The sequence below is a fragment of the Artibeus jamaicensis genome, unplaced genomic scaffold (assembly GCF_021234435.1).
Source record: "Artibeus jamaicensis isolate MK-2021 breed Jamaican fruit bat unplaced genomic scaffold, CSHL_Jam_final scaffold_474, whole genome shotgun sequence".
In the NCBI taxonomy this organism is placed as follows: Eukaryota; Metazoa; Chordata; class Mammalia; order Chiroptera; family Phyllostomidae; genus Artibeus; species Artibeus jamaicensis.
Window position 1 is genome coordinate 40864500 of NW_026522046.1, and position 20316 is coordinate 40884815.

The 20316-nt window shown below is 57.2% G+C and overlaps 1 protein-coding gene across 9 annotated transcripts in view; it reads right to left on the reverse strand.

The window, feature by feature from the left end:
* Positions 1-17826, reverse strand: part of TRPM2 (transient receptor potential cation channel subfamily M member 2) — a 51190-nt gene extending 33364 nt beyond the window's left edge. For 3 of the 9 annotated variants that reach the window (XM_037158157.2, XM_053657680.1, XM_053657675.1), the window contains exons 1-9: positions 16311-16940; positions 12676-12947; positions 11849-11934; positions 6058-6226; positions 4569-4749; positions 3910-4076; positions 2790-2970; positions 1483-1544; positions 253-453 (exon numbers count right to left, since the gene is read on the reverse strand). In XM_037158157.2, the coding sequence (XP_037014052.2) occupies positions 253-453; positions 1483-1544; positions 2790-2970; positions 3910-4076; positions 4569-4749; positions 6058-6226; positions 11849-11934; positions 12676-12840 (1212 nt within the window). In that variant the 5' untranslated portion in view covers positions 12841-12947; positions 16311-16940. Of the gene's footprint in view, positions 1-252; positions 454-1482; positions 1545-2789; positions 2971-3909; positions 4077-4568; positions 4750-6057; positions 6227-11848; positions 11935-12675; positions 12948-15725; positions 15985-16310; positions 16941-16965; positions 17131-17726 lie in introns of those variants that run through there. The other 6 variants (XM_053657677.1, XM_053657676.1, XM_053657679.1 and 3 more) reach the window with 6 other exon arrangements.
* Positions 17827-20316: the final 2490 nt, after the last annotated feature.

The following is a 20316-nucleotide window of genomic DNA, read 5'->3' on the forward strand; positions in this document are numbered from 1 at the left end:
TGACATTCTCTGGGTGACAGGTTCAGGACACACCCCCTCTCGGCCTGCCTCCTGAAAGGTGCCCACCTGCCCTGGGCCCTCCCTCTGCCTCTGGGGCTTGAAGCCCCCACCCTCTGCAGATCACTGCCCTGCCCACCCCCCAGTCCCCAGGACCTCTGCTTCTGGGGTCCCAAGTGTCCTGGTTCTGTTTCCCGAGCCACCAGCACCTGGGAGTCAGCCACACTTGGTGACCACCGTGACTGCCCGCCTCACCTTCTTGGTCCACTCCACGATCCCGCCCTCGGTGAAGGTCTCGAACATCTCCTGGAAGAACACCGCCAGCTTCTGCTGAATCAGGGAGATGGTGATCTCGGAGATGGGCAGGCTGGCCACCTGGGCGATGACGTCCGCCACGCGGCCTGAGCCCTCCACCACCACACAGGGGGTGCCGTGGGTGATGGCGTTGTAGATGGTCTGCAAGGCAGGGGCCGGCAAGTCAGGGCCTGACCCTCACACCCTCGCACACAGTTGCCGAAATGGAGAAATCTGATGGCGCTTTAATACCGGGGTGAATGGGGCTGTCGCCAAATTCACCAAAAACAATGATCGGGGCAGCAGCACCAGCAGGCAGAGGGGAGAGGCAGCCACTCCTGATTCACCGTGGGGTGCATGCCTGACACCCCACCTCCTTGTGGCCTATCACTCAACAGCACCAGTGAGAGAGCACAGAGCATCTCCAGAAAGAGAGGGCGCTGCCTGGCCAGAGTCACCCCCTTATTAAGGTCCAGGTGAGACCAGGACAATAAGGGGAGACCTCCAGGGACCCAGGGTGGCCCCATCTTTAGGAAGGGGCCCCCAACCCCAGCCTGGGCCCCACCTGGCCCTGCCCATGGGAGACTGTGAGGAGGAGTCTGAGTACAGAGGAAGTGGGGGCCAGATGCACCCCGTCTCCCTAGGGAAGCCCAGGGTTCCTTCCTCCTCCTGGGAGCATTAAACACAAGAGACATTTTCTATGCTTCTGCCCCAAACTGACAGGCTGCAATGTCGCACGTGTTCCTACAGCAGAGATACCAAAATTAGGGGAACCCCACACCGTGGAGGGGGCTCTGAACAAAGGTCGGTGGGCAGCATGTTCAAACCACTAAGGAACCTGCCTTCCGTTCAGCTGCTGGTCCCACGGGCCTGAGTGTGGACGCAGAGTTCCAGAAACCTCCCACCGCTGCCCTGGGCCCTGGGAGGAGGGGCTGTCAGCTCCGTCCCTGTGCAGTCCCCTCTGGAGGCCCTCTTACTGGTCAACTGCCCAGGGCCATGCCCTCTCCCCTCACCAGGAGACGGCCCCGCCACATGGGGCACTGCCCTTCCTCTGTCACATGGGGGACAAGCTCCTCGCCCGCTCTCACCAGTGTCCCAACAGAATGCTGGTAACAGCAGCTTGGGTCAGTTGTCCCACCCGCAGCAGGACCTGACCCCCCCCAGGCCCCCACGCAGCTGGCCAGTACTTACATGCAGTGTGCCCGGTCCTCCCTCCAGCACCACACACACGATGGGGATCTTGATGGCCACGCCTAGGACGAAGCGCAGAGCCCCAGTGAGGGGTGCGGAGCTCAGAAGCTCCGCCCGGGATGCTTCCCTCCCCCTGCCAGCTCCAGCCTCATGGTGAAGTGTCCAACCACTGGGAGGCACGTCTGGGGTGCTAAGCAGCCTTTAAAGGCTGACGCTCTGGAGTCAAACGCCATCTGCTTGTTCTACATAAGTGAGCAAATCCAAGGCCCCGCGCGAGATCCTCTCCTCACACTTGCCACTCCTGCACCCTTCCTGGGTGGGAGGAGAAGGCGAGGACTGTGGACAGCAGAGCAACGCCCAGGTCCCCCAGCCAGCCTTCTCTGCCCAGCTGGCCACAGCGACTCCCTGCTTTTCTCTGCAGCCCATCCATGGCATCTCAAGTCTGGGCACGCCATGGGACACCCCAAGCAAGTGGGCGTAACACACCGTGGGGCCCGAGAGTGCAGCACTGGAACCACGGGGACCAGTCCTCAGCCCTCTGTCCACACACTTGGCCCCACCCTGAGAGCCTTTCATCCAGCCTGCAGCCAGGGGTCTTGTGAAGACTAGAAATATCTTCGGCTGGGCAGCAAACTTTCTCTTCAAGTGCCAGCCAGTTTCACTGACCCTACACACTCACATACCCCTAACAGTCCCACCACGGGTCCCTCAGTCAAAGCCGGGAGCTCAAAGTGTGGTCCCCAACCAGCAGGTCAGGGCCACCGGGGAACTTCAGAGTGTAAGCTCCCGCCCACCCAGACCTGCCAGACCTGCCAGACCTGAGGCAGAGACCACACGGTGATGGACAAGCCTCCCAGGGCACTCGTTTGCCCCAAAGCTTGAAAACCTGCTCTCGAGGCGCCTCACGAGCCCGGGTACAGAGTTAGACCCCTGGTGCCTCAGGTCCTGCCCACACACCTCCCCACAGCCTGTGCGAAAGCCCCTTATTGGGCCTCCACTGTCCCAGGATCCCTCCTGTCCCGCCCACAACGGAGAAGGTGGCACACATTCTTGTTTCCAACCTGAGACGGAGTGTGGGAGGGGCCGCAGGGCGGTCCTGACCTGACAGTGAGAGGAAAAGGGGGGCCTGCCCTGACTCTCCCCCCTTGGCCACATGGGGCATGGGGACGTGACCTCCCCGAACAGGTGTCAAGAAACCAGGATGTGTTCTAACTGCGCCCCAAGCCCCCTGCCTGCTGTGTCCCCGTCACCAGGACCAGCCTGCTCCCCTCTCCACCCCGGGCGCCCTCGGAAACGTGCTCCCTCACCTCCTCTCTCCTTCGTCTGCTCCGAAATGAACTTCTCCAGCTTGGACCTCAGGGGGATCTCAACCCCGTAGCGGCCGTGGGTCCCATCGTCCACGAGGATGAAGTGGGAGTGGTTGCTGTCCAGGCAGGTCAGGTGGCCCTGGCCTTCCTCGTCCACGATGTACTCAGCAGGGAAGCCACCCTGGGGGTGGCCAGGGGAGAGGCGGGCACGTGGATGGGAGGTTCTGTGTTGTGAGTGCCAGAAATGGGGGCCTGAGAGGCTGGTGATGACCCCCAGGGACAGCGGGTCCTAATCCCTGGGACCTGTGCATGCGACCTTATTTGGAGAAAGTCTTTGCAGTTGTGACTAAGTTAAGGATCTCAACATGGGAAGATTACCCTAGATCACCCTAGAAGACTACAGGTGGGTCCTAAATGCCACCACCGTAAGTGTACTTATAAGAGAGAGGCAGAGGGAGGTTTGACGACAGAAGGGGAGCGGCCACGTGGCCCCAAGCCAAAAAGGGCAGGCAGCTGCCAGGAGCTGGAAGAGGCAGGAATGGCTTGTCCCTGCAGCCTTTGGAGGAAGCATGGCCCTACCAGCATCTTGACTTTGGCCAAGTGATGCTGATCTCTGAGTTCTGGTCCCCAGAACCATGGGGGAGGACATCTCTGTTGCTTTAGGCCACTGGGTCTGTAATCATTAATTATAGCAGCCCCAGGACACGGACTCAGCAGGGGTGGTGCTAGACCAGTGCACACACCCCTGCTGTCCACAGAGACAGTGGGTTCCGTCCACCCAGCTGCTCCTCCCTGTGTGATCCCAGCCTCGCTACTTCCTCCTGTGAGACCAGTTCACTCCTGAGCGGCTGTGCAGGTGGCCAGTGGTGGTGAGTTAGGGAATTTTACATATACTCATCCTACAGGATCTTGAGAGAAAACCAGGGTCCAGCCAAGTTAGCCACTTGTCCCGGGTCACCAGAGGGACTTGAGCCCAGGTCTCCTTTGTCCCTGTCCAGCCTGGTCCCTCCATTGTGCATTTACACTGGTGCCCAGGTGACGGTCTGCACACTGCAGTGCCTGTGAGGTCCCAACAGCACCTCCTCCCAGATGCCCACCCAGGAGGGGCCGCGTGGCTCACCGTGGGGTGGATCAGGCCCTCGCGGTTGTGCACGGTGCCCCACGTGGCGATCCCGATGGTGACAATTTCCCCCTCGTTGTAGCTGCTGCTCAGGCTGAAGTCACGCACGGCCTCGCCCACCTGCTTCATCACGCCGGTGTGGGAGCCCCCGGTGATAATCCAGGCTCCTGGGGAAAGGAGCAGAGGGCGGGCCGGCCGTGGGTCCCAGCGTGCACCCTGCCATGCACGCGCCTACACCAAGGGCCCCGTGTGCTTCTGACCCTCAGACCCCGCACCTGCAGGGCTTCCAAACCCACTCTCAGGCATATGGTCTGAAAGGATTAGTTCACAGAGAAACCCTGACCTACACGGTCTCCTCCAGCCTCCTCTCCCCAGCGGCAGTGGCGGATCAAGGCTCCCAGGACTCCTCCCCACGCCCAGCAGGGCCTCGCCACCTGGGAGCTAAGTGGAGCCATGTCTGTCCCACTGAACAAGCCAAGGGGCGTCAGCAGTTGTGGGGACAGGGCTGCAGGCAGACAAGGCTGGGTGAGTCTGACCAGGCCCTTCTCTGCCCTACCAGGCGTGGCCGTAGCGACTCCTGAGGGCCCACCAGGCCCAAAGCCTCACAGGGACCTCCCGCCTGGTGCTGTCCCCTCAGCCTGCCCATTGTCTCTGCCTACCTGTGGTCTGGGCCACTTTGACCAGGCCTCTGCGGAAGACGCTCTTCAGCCGGGGCTTCATGTTGAAGTCCTTGGCCCCGCCCGTGACCGAAATGAGGAGGTTAGGGACATCCAGGCCCCAGTGCTGGGTCATGAGTTGGTAGGTCACGCTGGAGGGGGTGTCTTGGGAGAGGCGGACATACTGCAGGGGAGTCAGGAGACAGCAGAGGAGGCCCCAGGTCAGTGGGCACCCACCCGGGCACTCAGACACCCCACATCCAGCCATACACAGCCGGGGGACGCCTCATGCCCTGGGTCCAGGTCCCATGAGTACAAGTGGCCTTGCCCAGGCGAGAGGGAGAGACGGGGAGGCAAAGGCAGGAAGGGAGGCCGGTGGGAATGACAGGCATGGTGCAGCCAGCCCACTGTCCTCACACCCCCTCGGCCGGCCCGGAGCCACAGCGCCCTCCCCACTCCCCCTCTCTGTCTTGGCAGCTCCTCGGCCTGGGGCCTCTCGTCCCGATTCCAACTTCACCGCCTCCCCTGGCGTGGCACGGGAGTGCCTTTCCTTCTCTCCGCCCAGTGCCCTGTCCTGGGTCCCCACGCCCTGGCTGTCATGTGAAGTCAGCAGTCCTCAGGCACTCCCCTCAGGGTCCGCTCTTGCTCTGAGCCCCCATCTTGCAGAAGACCCCCATCCCTATCTTCCTGGGGAACTCCTCCTGTCAAGTGAGAGACCAGCAGCGCAGAGAGCAGCTCAAAGAGACAGGGGCTTGTAAGGCACCCAAACCATGACAGTACTGATGCAGGGTGGCTCTGGGGCTGGTGACCCCGGGACCCCCCCTTGCTCCACCTCCATGGCCACGTGGGCAGAGTCTCAGCAACTCGGAGAAGTTGAGGGCAGAAGCCCCGCCCAGCTGGTACAAGGTTCAGGGTTTCCAGAAACCAGTCACAGGACCAAGTGGTTCCACCAGCCCCCACAGGACAGTGGCATCCAGGAGCTGTGACGCCAGAAGACTAGTTAACATGCAGGTGGGCAGGCCCCTGACTCCACAGATTGGGTGGGACCGAGAACTTGCTTATTGATGCTGCTAATACAGGCACCAGCCTGAGACCCGAGGCTCTGCTGGGATCCCATCCACCCTGATTGGCCACCTCCTACCTCTGCTACCAGCCTCCGGGACCCCTGGAGTCGCTCCCCACCTCCTCACAGCCAGTCCTCTGGACCTGTGCCCGGGCCTGACAGAATGCCCAGGGCCTCCTGGGCAGAATTTACTCCCACTGCTCCCTGGCGGCAGCCCCGACCTGCTCCGCGGGAGCCAAGGACGCTGAGAGCACTGTGTCTCCTGGTAGCCTGGAGGAGCCCTGCCTGCCCTGTCCCTTACGTTGGGAGGGTCCTGTGGCCCCAGGCTTTCAGCCAGCCCCACACTCCCACCCCAGAAGTCTGGCCACTGGGGGTCACCACTGGCGGGCTCTGGCCTACAGTCAGAGCAACAGGGGGATGGAAACCAACCTTTCCCACCTTCTGGCTCAGGCCTGTGAAGACAATGTCACCAAAGGCGTCCGTCGGCATCTCCTGGACGTGCTTTTTCGGGTCCCACTCATTGCTCTGGAAGGTGTGGGGCTTGACGGCCTCCTCCAAGTGCTGCTCACGCGTGTAGCCGCACTCACACACCACCTTCCTGCAAAGGCTGGGAGGTCACCACGGGTACCAAGGTGCCCCACCTCTCCCCCCCCTCTCCCCACTGAGGGTGTGGGAGGAGGCCCAGTGGAGAGTCTGGTCTCCCACCCTCTCACCCAGCAGTAAGGAGGCACCAGCCACAGCCACAGCGCCTGTGACGGCCACATGGGGGCAGTAAGGAGGCTCCCCTGCCTCACCCAGCCAATCACACCTTGCTTAACTAGAAATCTACAAATGTTTTAGATTCCTACTTTCTGATAGTTAACAAATGGCCTGAAAGTGTAGATACAGATGAGACAAAAGACAACAAAAAGAAAGACAGTCTAAAGCCTGAACCAGGCGATACAGGGGAGAGACTACTAGACTGACCAGGAGAAAGAAAACAGGTTTCTTGCCACTTGCTAAGTGTGTGATCTTAGGTGCTTTGAATTCCAGGTTCTCAATCACTAACCGGGAAAAAGAAAACATCCCCCGACCCCAACCCTGCAGAATTTGTGAAGGTCAAATGAGGATGCAGATGGGTAGTCACTGATAAAGGTATTTTATGAACTCGAATTACTAACCATGCAGGGGACCAAGGATAAGAGACCCACCCACCTTGTGCCCCGAACCCAAGTGTTCCTGCCCCCCGAAGACTGTCCCTTCACTGTTCACGAAGCAGGTCCCTGGCTACCCATATTTCCGACGCTCCTCTACGACCCCTCCAGAAGACGCAGGGCGCCTTAGGGAACAGCCCTCTTGGCCTCACTTTACGGCCCGAGGCAGAGAAGGGCGCTGCAGGGTCAGGCCCCCAGCTCCCCTATGCTGGCCCACGGCTGCCCCAGACTTTCCTAGGTTTCTAACAGTCGGCCTGTGACAAACCACCTCCTTTCCTTCCTCTCTAAACTGTCGCCTTCTGATGAGATCAGAGCTTAGGTACGCAGTGATTCCGAGCCTGCCTGACCCAGTGCTGGAAACCACACTGGAACCGCCGACCCAGAAACTGGTCGGGAATTGCTCCCAGCGCTTGGCCTAGATGGGCACAAATGGGGCAGCTCTGCCGGGACCCCTCAGGGGGCAGCACCTTCTCCCCCAGCGGGGTTCCTCCCTGCAGTCCGACGCAGCTGCTGCCCACAGTCTCCCACCTGCACACACGCACACACTCACGCTCTCAGGCAACACCTGAGCGAGCAGGACAGCCCACCTGTTCTCTCTCTGTAGCAACTCCTTGCATTAAACCTCATGCTAATAAAAGTGTTTCTCGAAGTTTTCAGAACCAAATGCATACTGAGCACCATTTCTTCAAGGCAGACAGAGGCACTAAAGGAGCAGAGAGCCCCATTTCTGCCTCAAATTCAACCTGTTTCCCTGGGCCCCGGCCCTCACTGGCCGCTGTCAACATTTCTCCACTGGTTCAGAGTTCAGGAGAAAGAAAGGCCTGAGGTTCAGTCAATGACGCCCTTGAACCCTACAAACCAGACACTAGATTACAGTCTTCAAATTGTCTTGAAACCAGTGATTTCTATACGGGAAGCTTGTGAATCACAATTTTTATAGACCTGCGAGCCTATTTTTATAAACCTATTTTAAAATAACTAAGACCAGGACTTCTGCCAAGATGAAAGCATAGGTGGAGACGCTGTGCCTTCTCTCACAACCAAGTTTAGAGACAACTAAATAATAGCAACAGAAAACACAGCCAGAACACAGAAAATTGAACTTTTCGGAAGTCTGATAACAACAAATTCTTCAGCCTGACCGGTAAGAGGGGCAAAACCAGCAGCTGGCAGAGCGGGGTACCACAGGAAAACTCGGCCAGGCGGGTGCGCGGAACCCAGGCGCAGGGTTGGACCTGGTGGGCAACTCAGTAAGCAATCGCGGGGAAACAGCGAGGGAGCAGGGCTGCGGGTTGACTGTGGTCGCGCATTCGTGTGTGGCTAGACAAGTGAGGGAGTGGGCGATTGGACAAGAGCCAGCAGCCCCAGCGGCAAGCAGAGGCGGAGGGCGCCGCCATTTCCCCGCTCTAACCCCGCCTCCACATACATCGTCATAACCCAGCGACCTGAGTGGCCCTGCCCCTGTGAACAACCTAAGGCTCTGCTCTTCACCCAGCAGCCCCCTCACATCACAACCCAGCGACCTGAGAGTCCAAGGCTCCACTCCTCATACTTAAGGGCACAAACAGACCAAAAATGGCTCAAGAAGATCTCAAAGCCCCAGAGCCTATAAATCTAAGCAATGAAGAAATAGCAAAACTCTCAGACGCACAGTTTAAAACACTGGTGATCAGGATCCTCACAGAACTGGTTGATTATAGTCACAAATTAGACAAACATATGAAGGCGAAACTAATTGAAATGAATGGAATTGCACAGGAAACCAATAGCAATGAAAAGGAAACTGGGACTCAAATCAATGGAGTGGACCAGAAGAAAGCAAATAATGGCCAAACAGAAAAGAGTGAAGAAGCAAGAATTCAAAAAAATGAGGAGAGTCTTAGGAACCTCCAGGACATCTTTAAACGCTCCAACACCCGAATTATAGGGGTACCAGAAGGGGGAAAGGCACAGCCACCAGTGGAAAACTTATTTGAACAAATAATAAAGGAGAATTTCCCCAATCTGGCAAAGGAAATAGACTTCCAGGAAATCCAGGAAGCTCAGAGAGTCCCAAAGAAGTTGGACCCAAGAAGAAACACACCAAGGCACATCATAATTACATTAGCCAAGATTAAAATGAAGGAGAGAATCCTAGAAGCAGCAAGAGATAAGGGGACAGTCACCTACAAAGGAGTCCCCATCAGACTGTCAGCAGATTTCTCAAAAGAGACCTTACAGGCAAGAAGGGGCTGGAAAGAGGTATTCCAAGTCATGAAAACCAAAGACCTACAACCAAGATTGCTCTATCCAGCAAAGCTTTCATTTAGAATGGAAGGACAGATAAAGTGCTTCTCAGATAAGATCAAATTCAAGGAGTTCATCATCACCAAGCCCTTATTATATGAAATGCTAAAGGGACTTATCTAAGAAAAAGAAGTTAAAGAAACATGAACAGTGAAAGGACAACAAACTCACAGTTATTAACAACCACACCTAAAACAAAAGCAAACTAAAAGGACAGCTAGATCAGGAGTGGAAACATAGAAATGAAGATCTCAAGGAGGGTTAGCAACAGGGGAGTGGGAGGAGGAGAAGGGGGGAGAAGGTACAGAAAATAAGTAGCAAGACAGTAGGTAGAAAATAGAAGGGGGGGCAAGAATAGTATGGGAAATATAGAATCTAAAGAACTTGAGACACATGGTTATAAACTAAAGGGGGGGTAATGGTGGGAACAGGGGGTAGGGTGGAGGGGAATGAAGGGGGGAATAGAACAACTGTAACAGCATAATCAATAAAAAAATAAATAAAATAACTAAGACCAGAGAGCTTAACATGTGGTACTCAGTATACTGTCGGAATGCACAGCGTAAACCTGAAACCCTGATCACGCACCAAGTACATTCAAGGTCACCTGCCACCGAGCTGTCAGCTGGAGCACGGGGGCAAGTTTCTCCAACTCGGGGTCTATCCTAGGGCCACCATGAGAAATGAGGGCTCTTATCTGAAAAGAAGCTAAGACAGGGTGTCAACTCACCCCGCCCCCCAACACCCACAGGGCACTTTTAGTGACAACACCCTGGGCCCAGCACCGCATCCCAGAAACGGCAGTGACCATTCACATCTGACCCCGTGTCACAGTCATTTTCCATCTTCTCCACACAGGACACCCTCCTCCTGTATTACTCAGCAAATGCGAGCTGGCTGAGGACTATTGTCCAGCATGGGAAGTGAAAAGCGACTGTGCCTCGGTCAGAGGTCAGAACTCAGAAAAGAGAACTATACGGAGGGTGTCAGGAGGAACAGGTTAGTCCCTGCGGAGTGGTCAAGGAGGGCTTCACAGCAGAGGCGGTGTCTGCATGAGGCCTTGAAGGATAAGTAGGAGTCCTCCAGGTGACAGAAGTAAGAGTGTGGCCTGTCTGTGGCACGGCGTAGACCACAATGTGGCTGGAAGGGAAACACAGCCTAGATAGAATCCACACTCCGTTCACCCCCAAGGATACCACGGAGAGGGATTTGTGGGTCACTCGGCAGCTCTGGCCTTTGGTCTCTGAGGAGCCTCCACGCTGCTTCCCACAGCGGCCGGCAATGTACGACAGTTTCACTTTCTCCACATTTTCACCAACACTTATTTTTTGTCTTCTTGACAATAGCCACCCTAACAGGTATGAGTTTTGATTTGCATTTCCCTGATGGTTAGTGATGTTGAGCCTCTCTTCATATGTCTATTGGACATAAATTGTCTTCTTTGGGAAAGTGTCTGTTCACAACCTCTGCCCATTTTTAAATAGGATTATTTGTGTTACATTGTTTTGTTGTATGAATTCTTTATATATTTTGAATATTAGCCCCTCATCAGAGGTATTGTTTGCAAATACCTTCTCCCACTCGGTGGGCTGCCTTTTTGTTTGTCGATGGTTTCTTTTGCTCTGCAGAAGCCTGTCAGTTTCATGTAGTGTGTTCATTTATTTTTTTCCCCTTTTACTTCCCTTGCCTTTGGGGTCAAGTTTACCATAACCCCTCTGGGACCAAGGTCCATAAGCTTAGTACCTATGTTTCATATATACCATGGAATATTACACAGCCATTAAAAAGATAAAATACTGCCATTTGGGAAAACATAGATGGATCTTGAGAGCATCACACGAAGTGAAATAAGTCAGGTGGACAAGGACAAGAACCATATGATTTCTCTCACATGTGAGGTAAAACACAAACCAACAAATGAACAAACAAAACAAAACAAACAACCTCACAGACTCAGACGACACTGTGGTAGTTGCCAGAGGAGGCGGGAAGTGGGAAAGGCTGAAAGGGTAAAGGGGCTCAAACACACGGTGACAGGAGATTAGATTTCGGGTGGCCAACACTCAGTGGCATGCACAGCTGTCAAAGTGTGAAGCTGAGCACCTGAAGTTCATGCAATGTTATTAACCAGTGTTACTCCGATGGATTTAATAAAATGAGGGAACCGCCGCCCCAGGAACGTGAAGGTGTGGTGTCCCTCCACAGGTGCCCTCTGGTTTACCCAAGTCAGGGGCGCCCCGCTGCGGAGTCCACAGCCCAGGAGGGCAAGGACGGCAACCTGGAGGCAAAGTGGCCCCTGCTGTCTGTGGGGGCGGCCTCGGTGGTCCTGCCGGCCTGGCTTACCTGGAGGCAGGTGGGCCTGTCTGGACTCAGTGCCCTCCTCAGTGCAGGGTCTGAGCTATGAGCGGTCCCCGAGGCCCCTTGCAGTCCCCGAGCCCAACATGCTGTTCCAGAGGGACATGAGCTGCCCTCGAGGTGGGCCACACAGAGCCTGAACCACCGCGTGGGGCCGAGGCTTCACTGCAGAGCGGCCACCTTATGACCTGAGCCAGCCGCCCAAAGTCTCTGAACCTCAACTGCGAAGCGGAGTGGGGCGAGACTCCTTCCCCACGGCAGCTCAGGGGCGAATGGAAGGCCCAGCTCACCCCAGGCCGGTGCACTCGGGACCGGCCCTGGCTGAGGCCTGCCCGGTCTTGCTCCCACCAGCCTCTCCACATGGAAACGGAGAAAGGGCCCCTCACCCAGCGTCAGACAGTTTGGAGCTCTCCACAAAGTAGATGCATTCTTTCTTCTTGATGTTTTCGGGAATCCACGAGCTGAGATTTTCCTGCCGAGGGAAAAATGGCATTCTGAGGTCCACAGGCATGACATCAGCAGTATTCACAATGGCACGTCCTACACCTCCCTCCGGCCCCTCTGTTCTCCCAAGAAGCTTCAAGGGGCTTTTGTCAGAAGAGGGGGGCCCCTGCCCTCCCACACCCAGTGTCAGACCGCCCTGACGCAGGTGCGCAGGTGTCCACTCAGGACGGAGGTGGGAACCCGCGGGAGCACTCCTCCCGGGGCCCAGCTGGAATCTGCACAGCACTTTACAGTTTGTACATCAGCATTGCACTGCCCTCCTGGGAACACCTCGGTGTGGCGGAAAGGTGGCAGTGAGGGTCTGGACACCCTCCTGGTCCTGGTGGGACGGCAGGCTAGGACACCCTCGTTCCCACCTCACAGGGACTGCGACGACATTCAAGCGTGCTAGTCCCCAAGGTCTCATTCCAGGCCCTTCTGTGTGGCTAGCCCTGGACTTGGGTTGTGCTCAGGGCTCCCCAGTCGGATGGAGGATAGGAAGTCATTGCGCAACAAGGTCAGTGGGGACAGCTCTCCGTGAGCCTCACCCAGGACACAGTGTTTACCCAGCGCACCCATGTGGGGGGCAGACATGGCGCCGCCCACCCCTCTCCCCCTTCTCTCCAGTCCTCTTTCCTCCGGGTCTTTCTGGGCTACAGCACCCAGAGCAGGAGTCTCTGTCCCGCGGGATGTCCCCCGTCCCATGGTCACTAGGCCACAAGAAGCCTACCTTCTCACAGCTGTTGAACAGGTACTGTGACCTCCTGCTCTTGCAGAGGCTACTGTTGCTTCGCCGCAGGTTGGGGACCAGGCCCAGGTCTGCCACCCTCCTGGACTGCACCCCGAAGCCCTCCTCCTGGTTGGAGCCAGCTTTCGTCAGGGCCGAGGGCTCCATTCTGACACCTGTGCTGTAGCCTCCACGGGCCTCCACCTCCCTCAGGACAGGCTTCACTCGGACTGGCTAGGCTGAGGGTTCCAGAAATGTGTTGGGGAGGGGGGTGGCTGAAATAGATCGGAGGGGAAAAGAGGCAGCTGTCCTGAGAGGGCCTGTTGGGCTCCTGGAGTGGAGCCCGGCCACTGGTCCATCTGCTGAACTCTGCCCCTCAGCTGGGGTCCATGGGCCACGTGGAAGCACAGGCACACCCCGGGCCCCCATTCATAAGGGTGACGACCTCAGCTCACTGTGTAGGACCAGAGAGAGCGCCCCACCCCAACCCTGCCACTCAGCCTACGTGTGTGCAGCAGCAACCAGGAGCCGGGGGCCAGAAGCAGAGGGAGCTTGCCAGCCACCTGTGGTTCACACGCCAAGCCCTGTCTCCATGCTTCCTGACATCTGCTCACCACTTCCAATTTCCAAAAGGAAAAAAAGACCCTACTAAGCACAAAGTGGTTTCGGGTTGTGGCACAGCTCTCTGCCCACAAAACAAGTCTCTGAAAAGAACTCATCTCCTTTTCTCAAACCCTTTTCTCCCAGAGCCGAGGCCGTTGACTCCACCCCTAAGGCGCACTGAGCACACAAGTCCCTGAAGCCATGATGCCCGAGGTCACCTTCCACAATGCCACCCCATGAGGTCATCCATGGAGCCACGCTCCTCCACCCAGTGTCTCTGAAGGTGTGAAGAAGGGCCTCTCGGGCAAGAGAGTCACAGGTCTCACCTCGCGCGCCCACCTGGAAGCCCTTTCCGCCACATCACCTTCCACCACATGCGACGGTCCCTCGTGGACAGGCCTTTGCCTGCCCATTCATCCGGCTTCCACATGTGGTCATGTACTCTGGAGAGGTGCGAGGGAACTGCCGGGGAGTGAGGCACCCACCCAGCCCTTTCCTGGCTCAGCTCAGCACAGCACAGGGTACTTGCCATTCAGCCACCTGGCAGCTGACCTCAGGCAAATGCTCTCAGTGCTCTCAGCTCTGCATCCTCACTTCCTCCCACTGTGCTGCCCCTCGGCCAGGCTCACTCCCGGATCCCAGGCCTGCCCAGAGGAGGCTCACCTGCCTCCCATGACAGCACTGAGATAATACTGTGCTGCTGTACAGTGGCCGGCTGTACAAACGTGGACGTGGCCTGGGATCGTTCATGGAACTGAATGACTGGTGAGGCTGGGAGAGTTTGGAGATGGCGTCTGAAAGAGACTGCACTGCCGTGCGAAGCATGCACAAGTCTGGGTGGGGCCGCGCCTCTCACCAGGTTTCAAAGGATGGGGGACCCGCAGAGCTTTAGGAACATGGCCCTCTGCCTGGGTCATGCAAGGCCACTGTAAGGCCCAGCAGAGCCGCAGGGGCAGGCGACTCAGACCTGCAGAGCCCCTGACATGGAATTCCCGCCCCAGTGTCTGGTGTCCCTCCTGTGCCCATCCCACCACTGCATTTTGGAAGCACATGACTCTTCGGGTTTCACAGGCTCACAGCAACCTGCCTCATGACGAATCTGCCTCGAGTCTCACCCTCATCTGATCTGAACAAGGTTCAGACAAGGCTTTGGACTTGAGAGTTGATGCTGCAATGTGTTAAGACTCTGGGGACTGCTGAGGTGGAGTGAGTGCATTTTGCATGGGAGGAGGACATGGATTTGGGGGGAACAGGAGTGGAATGCCATGGTCTGAACGTGACTCCTAACAGGTTAAAGCCCTAACCCCCAGGGCGATGGCCTTTGGAGGTGGGGCCTGTGGGGGGTGAGTGGATCGTGAGGATGGAGCCCTTGCAAAGGGATTAGCGTCCTTATAAAGGAGACTCCAGAGAGCTCCTGCCGCCTTCTGCCATGCGAGCTCACAAGGAGACATCTGCACCCCAGAAGGGAGCCCCCACCAACTCTGCCCGCACCCTGATCTCAAACTTCCAGCCTCCATAACTGTCAGAAATAAAATTCTGTTGTTTATAAGCCACCCCATCTGCAGTGTTCTGTGACAGCAGCCCAAACAGACAGAGTGACAGGAACCAGTGCTGGCTCAGTGGTGTCTCCGGGCACAGCATTCATGTGGAGGTGACACTTTACCCCTGGGTGGCCCTTGTAGGGCCATCTGCTGCCATATGCAGTGGCTCACCTGGCCACACAGCCCACTTCTGAGGGATGCAGATGAGCTAGAAAGGTTTCCAGTTGACAGAGAGGAAACTGAGGCCCTGGAAATCTCTCGGGCAAGCAGCTACTCTGCAGGGGCCTGGACAGGACAAGGACGACAGGATAGTAGGAATGAGATGCGTGGAGAGATGTGTGTGCCACGAAGGACCTTGTCTTACCAAACTCAGAAGTGCTCTTGTTCATGCACACATGTCTCAGAAAGCTGCATGCTTCAGCACAGTGCTGAGAGCACTGGGAAAGTGCACGACTTCCGAGAGGATGGATAGATAGAATAGTGATTGATAGGTAGATAGAGAGATGGTAGATGGACAGATGCACAGGAAGAATTTGGCATACAAAATGCAAACCCACAAACGTCACCTGGCGCAGGATACCTGACGAGAACTCGGAGCTGTTTTCATAGAGCGAGCGGCCTGCACAGGGGCAGGGCATGTCTGCACCTGAGTTCTGTGCTGCGCAGTCCCAGGGGACAGAGCTGCTGAGGGGCCGAGGGGCAGAGCACAGGTGTAGGGGGGAGAAGCGGTCCATGCCATCTGTTCAGCTCTGAGCCCACCGCCAGTGGACCCACCCCCACCCCCACACCAAGGCCAAAAGAATGAAATTCCTGGGTACAGTTTTAACAGCTGCCTCGTGGACCCAAGCCCATGGGAACTCAGAGACCAGGGCTCCTTGTACCCCACCCACCTCAGCCCAAAAGACTCACCAGGAGACAGAGCAATGGACTTGCCATGTGGCCGGCCCTGGGCACACTGGCCGGTGGCTGGCAGTGCACCCACCTCTACTTCCCTCTCTAAACCATGCAGCTGCTCCCTGCCACTCCTTCCCCAGTGTCTTCTGAACTCCTGGCTATGAAGGTATTTGGAGATTACAAATAGCTACACATCTCAGGCAGGGGAAGTGGGTTTTGTGGTCTTGTGCCGCAGCCCAGAGCAAGGGCCCAAGATCAGCTAGGTTATCACCCCGGTCGGGGCAACCCACACCGGGACAGACCATGCCCCCGCCCTGTCACAGCGCCCGTGACCCAAAGCCCGGAAGGCCATGGCACAGTGACCCAGCGGATGCCTGCGCCCCAACCCCTGCCCCCACACCCGACCCGTGAACCTGCACTCTTCCCTGGGTTCCAGTCATGCCCCAACCTGCGCCCTTGCTGGCCAGAGCCAAGGTCTCCGCACTCCATAGCGCACGCACCTTAGCCTACGTCCCCCGACTGCCGCACGTTCTCTCCCCCCGCCCCCCCCCCCCGCCGGGGCCTCCACCCAGCACCTGCACCCAGCGCCAGTCCGGTTACCTCGCCACTGCACCCCGCTGGTGTTCACCGAGGCTAGAGCGAGGCCAGAGCATGAACCTACTGGGAGCGCCCCGTGCCGCCTGACTCACGCCGCTGCTCAGGACGGCCGCCCCCGGCCCCGCAGGACCGCCTGCATTCCGAGCCGAGGTTGAGCCCCGCGCCCGCTGTCCTCCGCACTTTCCGCGTGGCCCGCGCGCACTCTGCGTCACTCAGCTGGAGAGCGCAGCCTGCGCTGCGGCATCCGGCACCCGCGGAGACAGCCAAGGACTAGCCGGCCTACCCCAAACACCTGACCTGCGGAGTCTGGCCTCCCCAGAGACCCCTGTACCAGCACTCAGTGCGGGTGTTAGCCTCCTGAGAGGCTAGTGGCAAGTTTCTGAGTTCAATGGCGATTCTCTGCAAGCCCTAAGCCTACGAATGGGGGTGGGGCGGGGAAGGGATGGGGGTGCCAGCAGGAGGGGCATGAGACTCAAGTGGGTCTGGGGCTGGGTAAGCCACCCCCAGAGGGCACCCTTGAACTCTGCAGCTGCCCCCACCCCACTATGGCAGGCGCTGCCCCTGGTAGCACTGCCCCTCCTCAGGACTGGCAGAGCCTGAGTTCTGACTCCTGAAGAGACCCGGCTTTCCCTGAAGGTCCAAACCACAGTGCTCTCACCCCACAGGGGCCCTCCGCCCTCTCCTTCAGGCTGCCAGCTCAAAATGCCCCACGGCCACCCCTGGGCCCTGCTGGGAGTCCCAGGAAGTGAAGAGTGTCCTGTGGCTTCTCCAACTAGGGCCTGAGGGCTGCCAGCTGACTCCTGGCTGACCAGCTACCCCCTCACTTCCTCCACTGTGTTCTCTGACCTAGTGTCCACACGCTTGCCCAGAGCGCCCTCCTCTGAAAAGCCCCTACCCTCTCCACCTGCCCCTGCCTCCCCACAAAGGAGACAGCTGGCAGTACTGTGGGTCCATGGGCTGGCAGATGTCCCCCGTCTTAATATATCCCGCCATCCAGCGAGCTCCAGCAGCCGTGGGGAAGGGGCCAGAACCCACCAGAGCCCCTGGTGCAGCGCGGCCCTTGATTGTTTTGTTCAGACACTTGGAGAGGCATGAAGGCAGCTGGAGCCTCTCCTGCAAAGCAGTCGGGAGCACGGAATAGAGAGTGGGCAACCAGGGGTGTCACTGTGGACACCGTGGCTCTGCCCTGCTGGACCACACCCCGCAGGTGCACAGCCCTCCACCCATCACTGCTGCGTCCGTCCTCAGAGCCCCACAGCTCGTCAGCACCAGGTGGCTGCCGGTTGCAGAACAAAGCTTGCTGCCACTGCCGCAAACCCGGGAAGGTGCCTGAGACCTGCCCGCATCTGCAGCTGGGCGTTAGCAGCTGTGTCTAGACCCCCATGCAATTCGCCGTCCCGGGGGCGCCATCCCACTGACCGAAAGCATGCTGGGGGCTGTTAATAGTTCATGAGGCAGGGATGATGGCGGAGCTGTGCGATGGGCAGGCGCTCGGCGGCTTCTGCTTTCAACCACCGAGGGCCCCTGTGGGAGCCTTGTTTGAGGTAAAGTAATTCAGGAAACAGGCTTCTGACAAAACATCTGTGCTCATGTTGTCCCCGAGTGGCCCCTTCCTTTCTGGAAAACCACACATTGCACAAGAAGGCCCTGTTCCATCTGCCAGGACGCCACAGCAAGGACAATCATGAAACGTCCTTCCCATGGAAGTAAGAAGGCGTTTGCCTGAACACAGCATGTCCTGGTCCTGCCAGAGGGTTCTTTCAAGTTCCAATAAAGGCAGTGCAGGGCAGGGGATTTTTCACAGCAGGGACATCTTGCCCAAGATAAAAAAGCCCCTTGTTCTGGTAGCCAGAAGAAAACCACAATCGGGGAGTAAGATGGCAATCTGACCCCGTGACATTGACGTACTCTGGTCGAGAATAATACACAGGAGCACAGCGGAAGGCGGGAGGGCCGAGGGTGGGGGCTGGCACACAGAGCCCAGGCAGAGGCTGTAGACTTTCCTGCAGGAGGCCGGATGGTAAATCTTTCAGGCTTTGCAGGCCCATGGTCTCTCTCCCAACTACTCAACTCTGCCGCTACAGCGAGAAGGTGGCCATTAGCGAAACATGGATGGGTGCAGCTGGGTGCCAATAACACTTCGCTTCCAGGCACAGGCAATGGCTGGGGCTGGCCGGTGGGCTGGTTTGCTGTCTCCTGGGATAGAGAGAGCACAGGGGAAGTGGGCTTTGTGCCAGGGGACACCGTTGTTTTTCCTAATGTTAGGTCAACAGGTCACTTGCATTCCAGAACCATCATATTACAAAGGGCTTCCCGTGAAATGTAAAAGTAAATGAGGGTGAAGGTGCTGCAGCCAAGTGCAGAGAATACAGCTATTGGGGCAGCTACTGTGGGTACTATCATGGAATGGAGGGTGCGGAGCACCTGGATTTGGCAATTGGAGGGGTCGGGATAAGACCCCTGTAGACCCCAGTAGAAGCCTGGATGGAGAACTAAGACAGACCCTGGATCAAGCCATGCTTGAAGCTGTACCCTTGTCTTCTCCATTATGTGAGCCAATGTTTCTCTGTTGGTTTAAGTAAATTTGGTTGCACTTCTGTTAAGGTTCATTAAAGGAAGCAAAACCCCTATGAGAATTATGAAATACAAAATATATTATAGTAATTTGACTTTACAAAACTCTGGGAGGAGCTAGGGGCTTAGACACCCAAAAAGAGAAGTTGGAGAAGGGGGGGTCACTGAGCAGCACCCCCACCCCAGGCAGGGCCACTGCTGGAAAGAACAGCATAGGCCATAGGGAAGACCCCACCACCCACCCCATTCATCTCCCGGCTCTGGCCAGCTTCGGGGACTGATGACCACTGTTCCTCTTCCACCTTCCAAAGCGCAGGCCAGTTTCCCTTTGGGGCAAGTGCCCCTGTAGCTACACAGGAAGGGAGTTCTGGGGAAGGCAGGGTGAGGCAACTCAAACCACCACCCTCGTACTTACTCAACAGAGTCCTCACTTTACAAATGTCACCTGAATCACAAGGACCTTCAACTAATTCACCCTCTCCATCTGCCCACCTGGAAGTGGCAAGGGTGCAGGAGCGCCCAAGTGAGCATGTCTGCATCCTCCTGCTCCTCACTGTGAGGAGGCCTGACTGGAGCCTGGCCCCAGCCTCAGTGGAGGTTGGAGGAGAGAAGCAGATGTTTCTTGACAGAAGCCTGAGCCACCCAGACTCAGGGGGAGTGGCCCCTGCCCATTAGTGACTCCTCTGTGCCGGAAAATCACATTCTGAATTCCAATCCTCGACGCACTATGGGCAGACCCACGGGGTCTTCGCACCTTTCTCCTGCACCCCCATCACCTATGCAAAACCCTACAGGCACAGTCCTCTCGCAGGAAAGCCCACCCCCAGGGACACTGTCAAGGAATGAGGCAGATGCCACTTCTCGTGACTGACAAGGATGGAGGGCTGGGGCCCAGGCCACAGCATTCCCTGGCATGGCCTGCCCCAAACGTGACGGGTCACTTTGCCTGGGACACACCAGTCCATGTAGAAGAAGGGGCCGTCTCAGCCAGGTGGAGTCAAGCCTGAAACCTACAACCCTAAAGCCCTCTTCCCATCAGCCAATGGTTGAATGGCATCGTCACAATGTACGATGCTCAGCCTCCCCCAGAACCAGCTTCTGCACACACTTGCTTTCTTCCATCTGTGGTCTGTGGCAGCATGCTTATCTGTACCTTGGACAGTCTCTCTGCATGCTTCTGTACCACCTCTTGGCCCAGCCTGCTCTCCATGGTCCCTGGTATCTCCTGCTTTGTCCCTGTCACTTGATGTGGGTCCCCAGTGGGGTCAGCCAGGGGCCCTCTGCTAGGCCTGCTGGAAGCTTCCCGCCACTCTACGTGCGCTGAGCCCAGTGTTGGTGTTTCTCTTAGCTCAAGCCTCATTAGTCAGATAGTTCTCTTGTTGTTTGCCAGCTATGAACTTGGCATATATTGCCAGGGTGAGGAACCCTGTTCTCC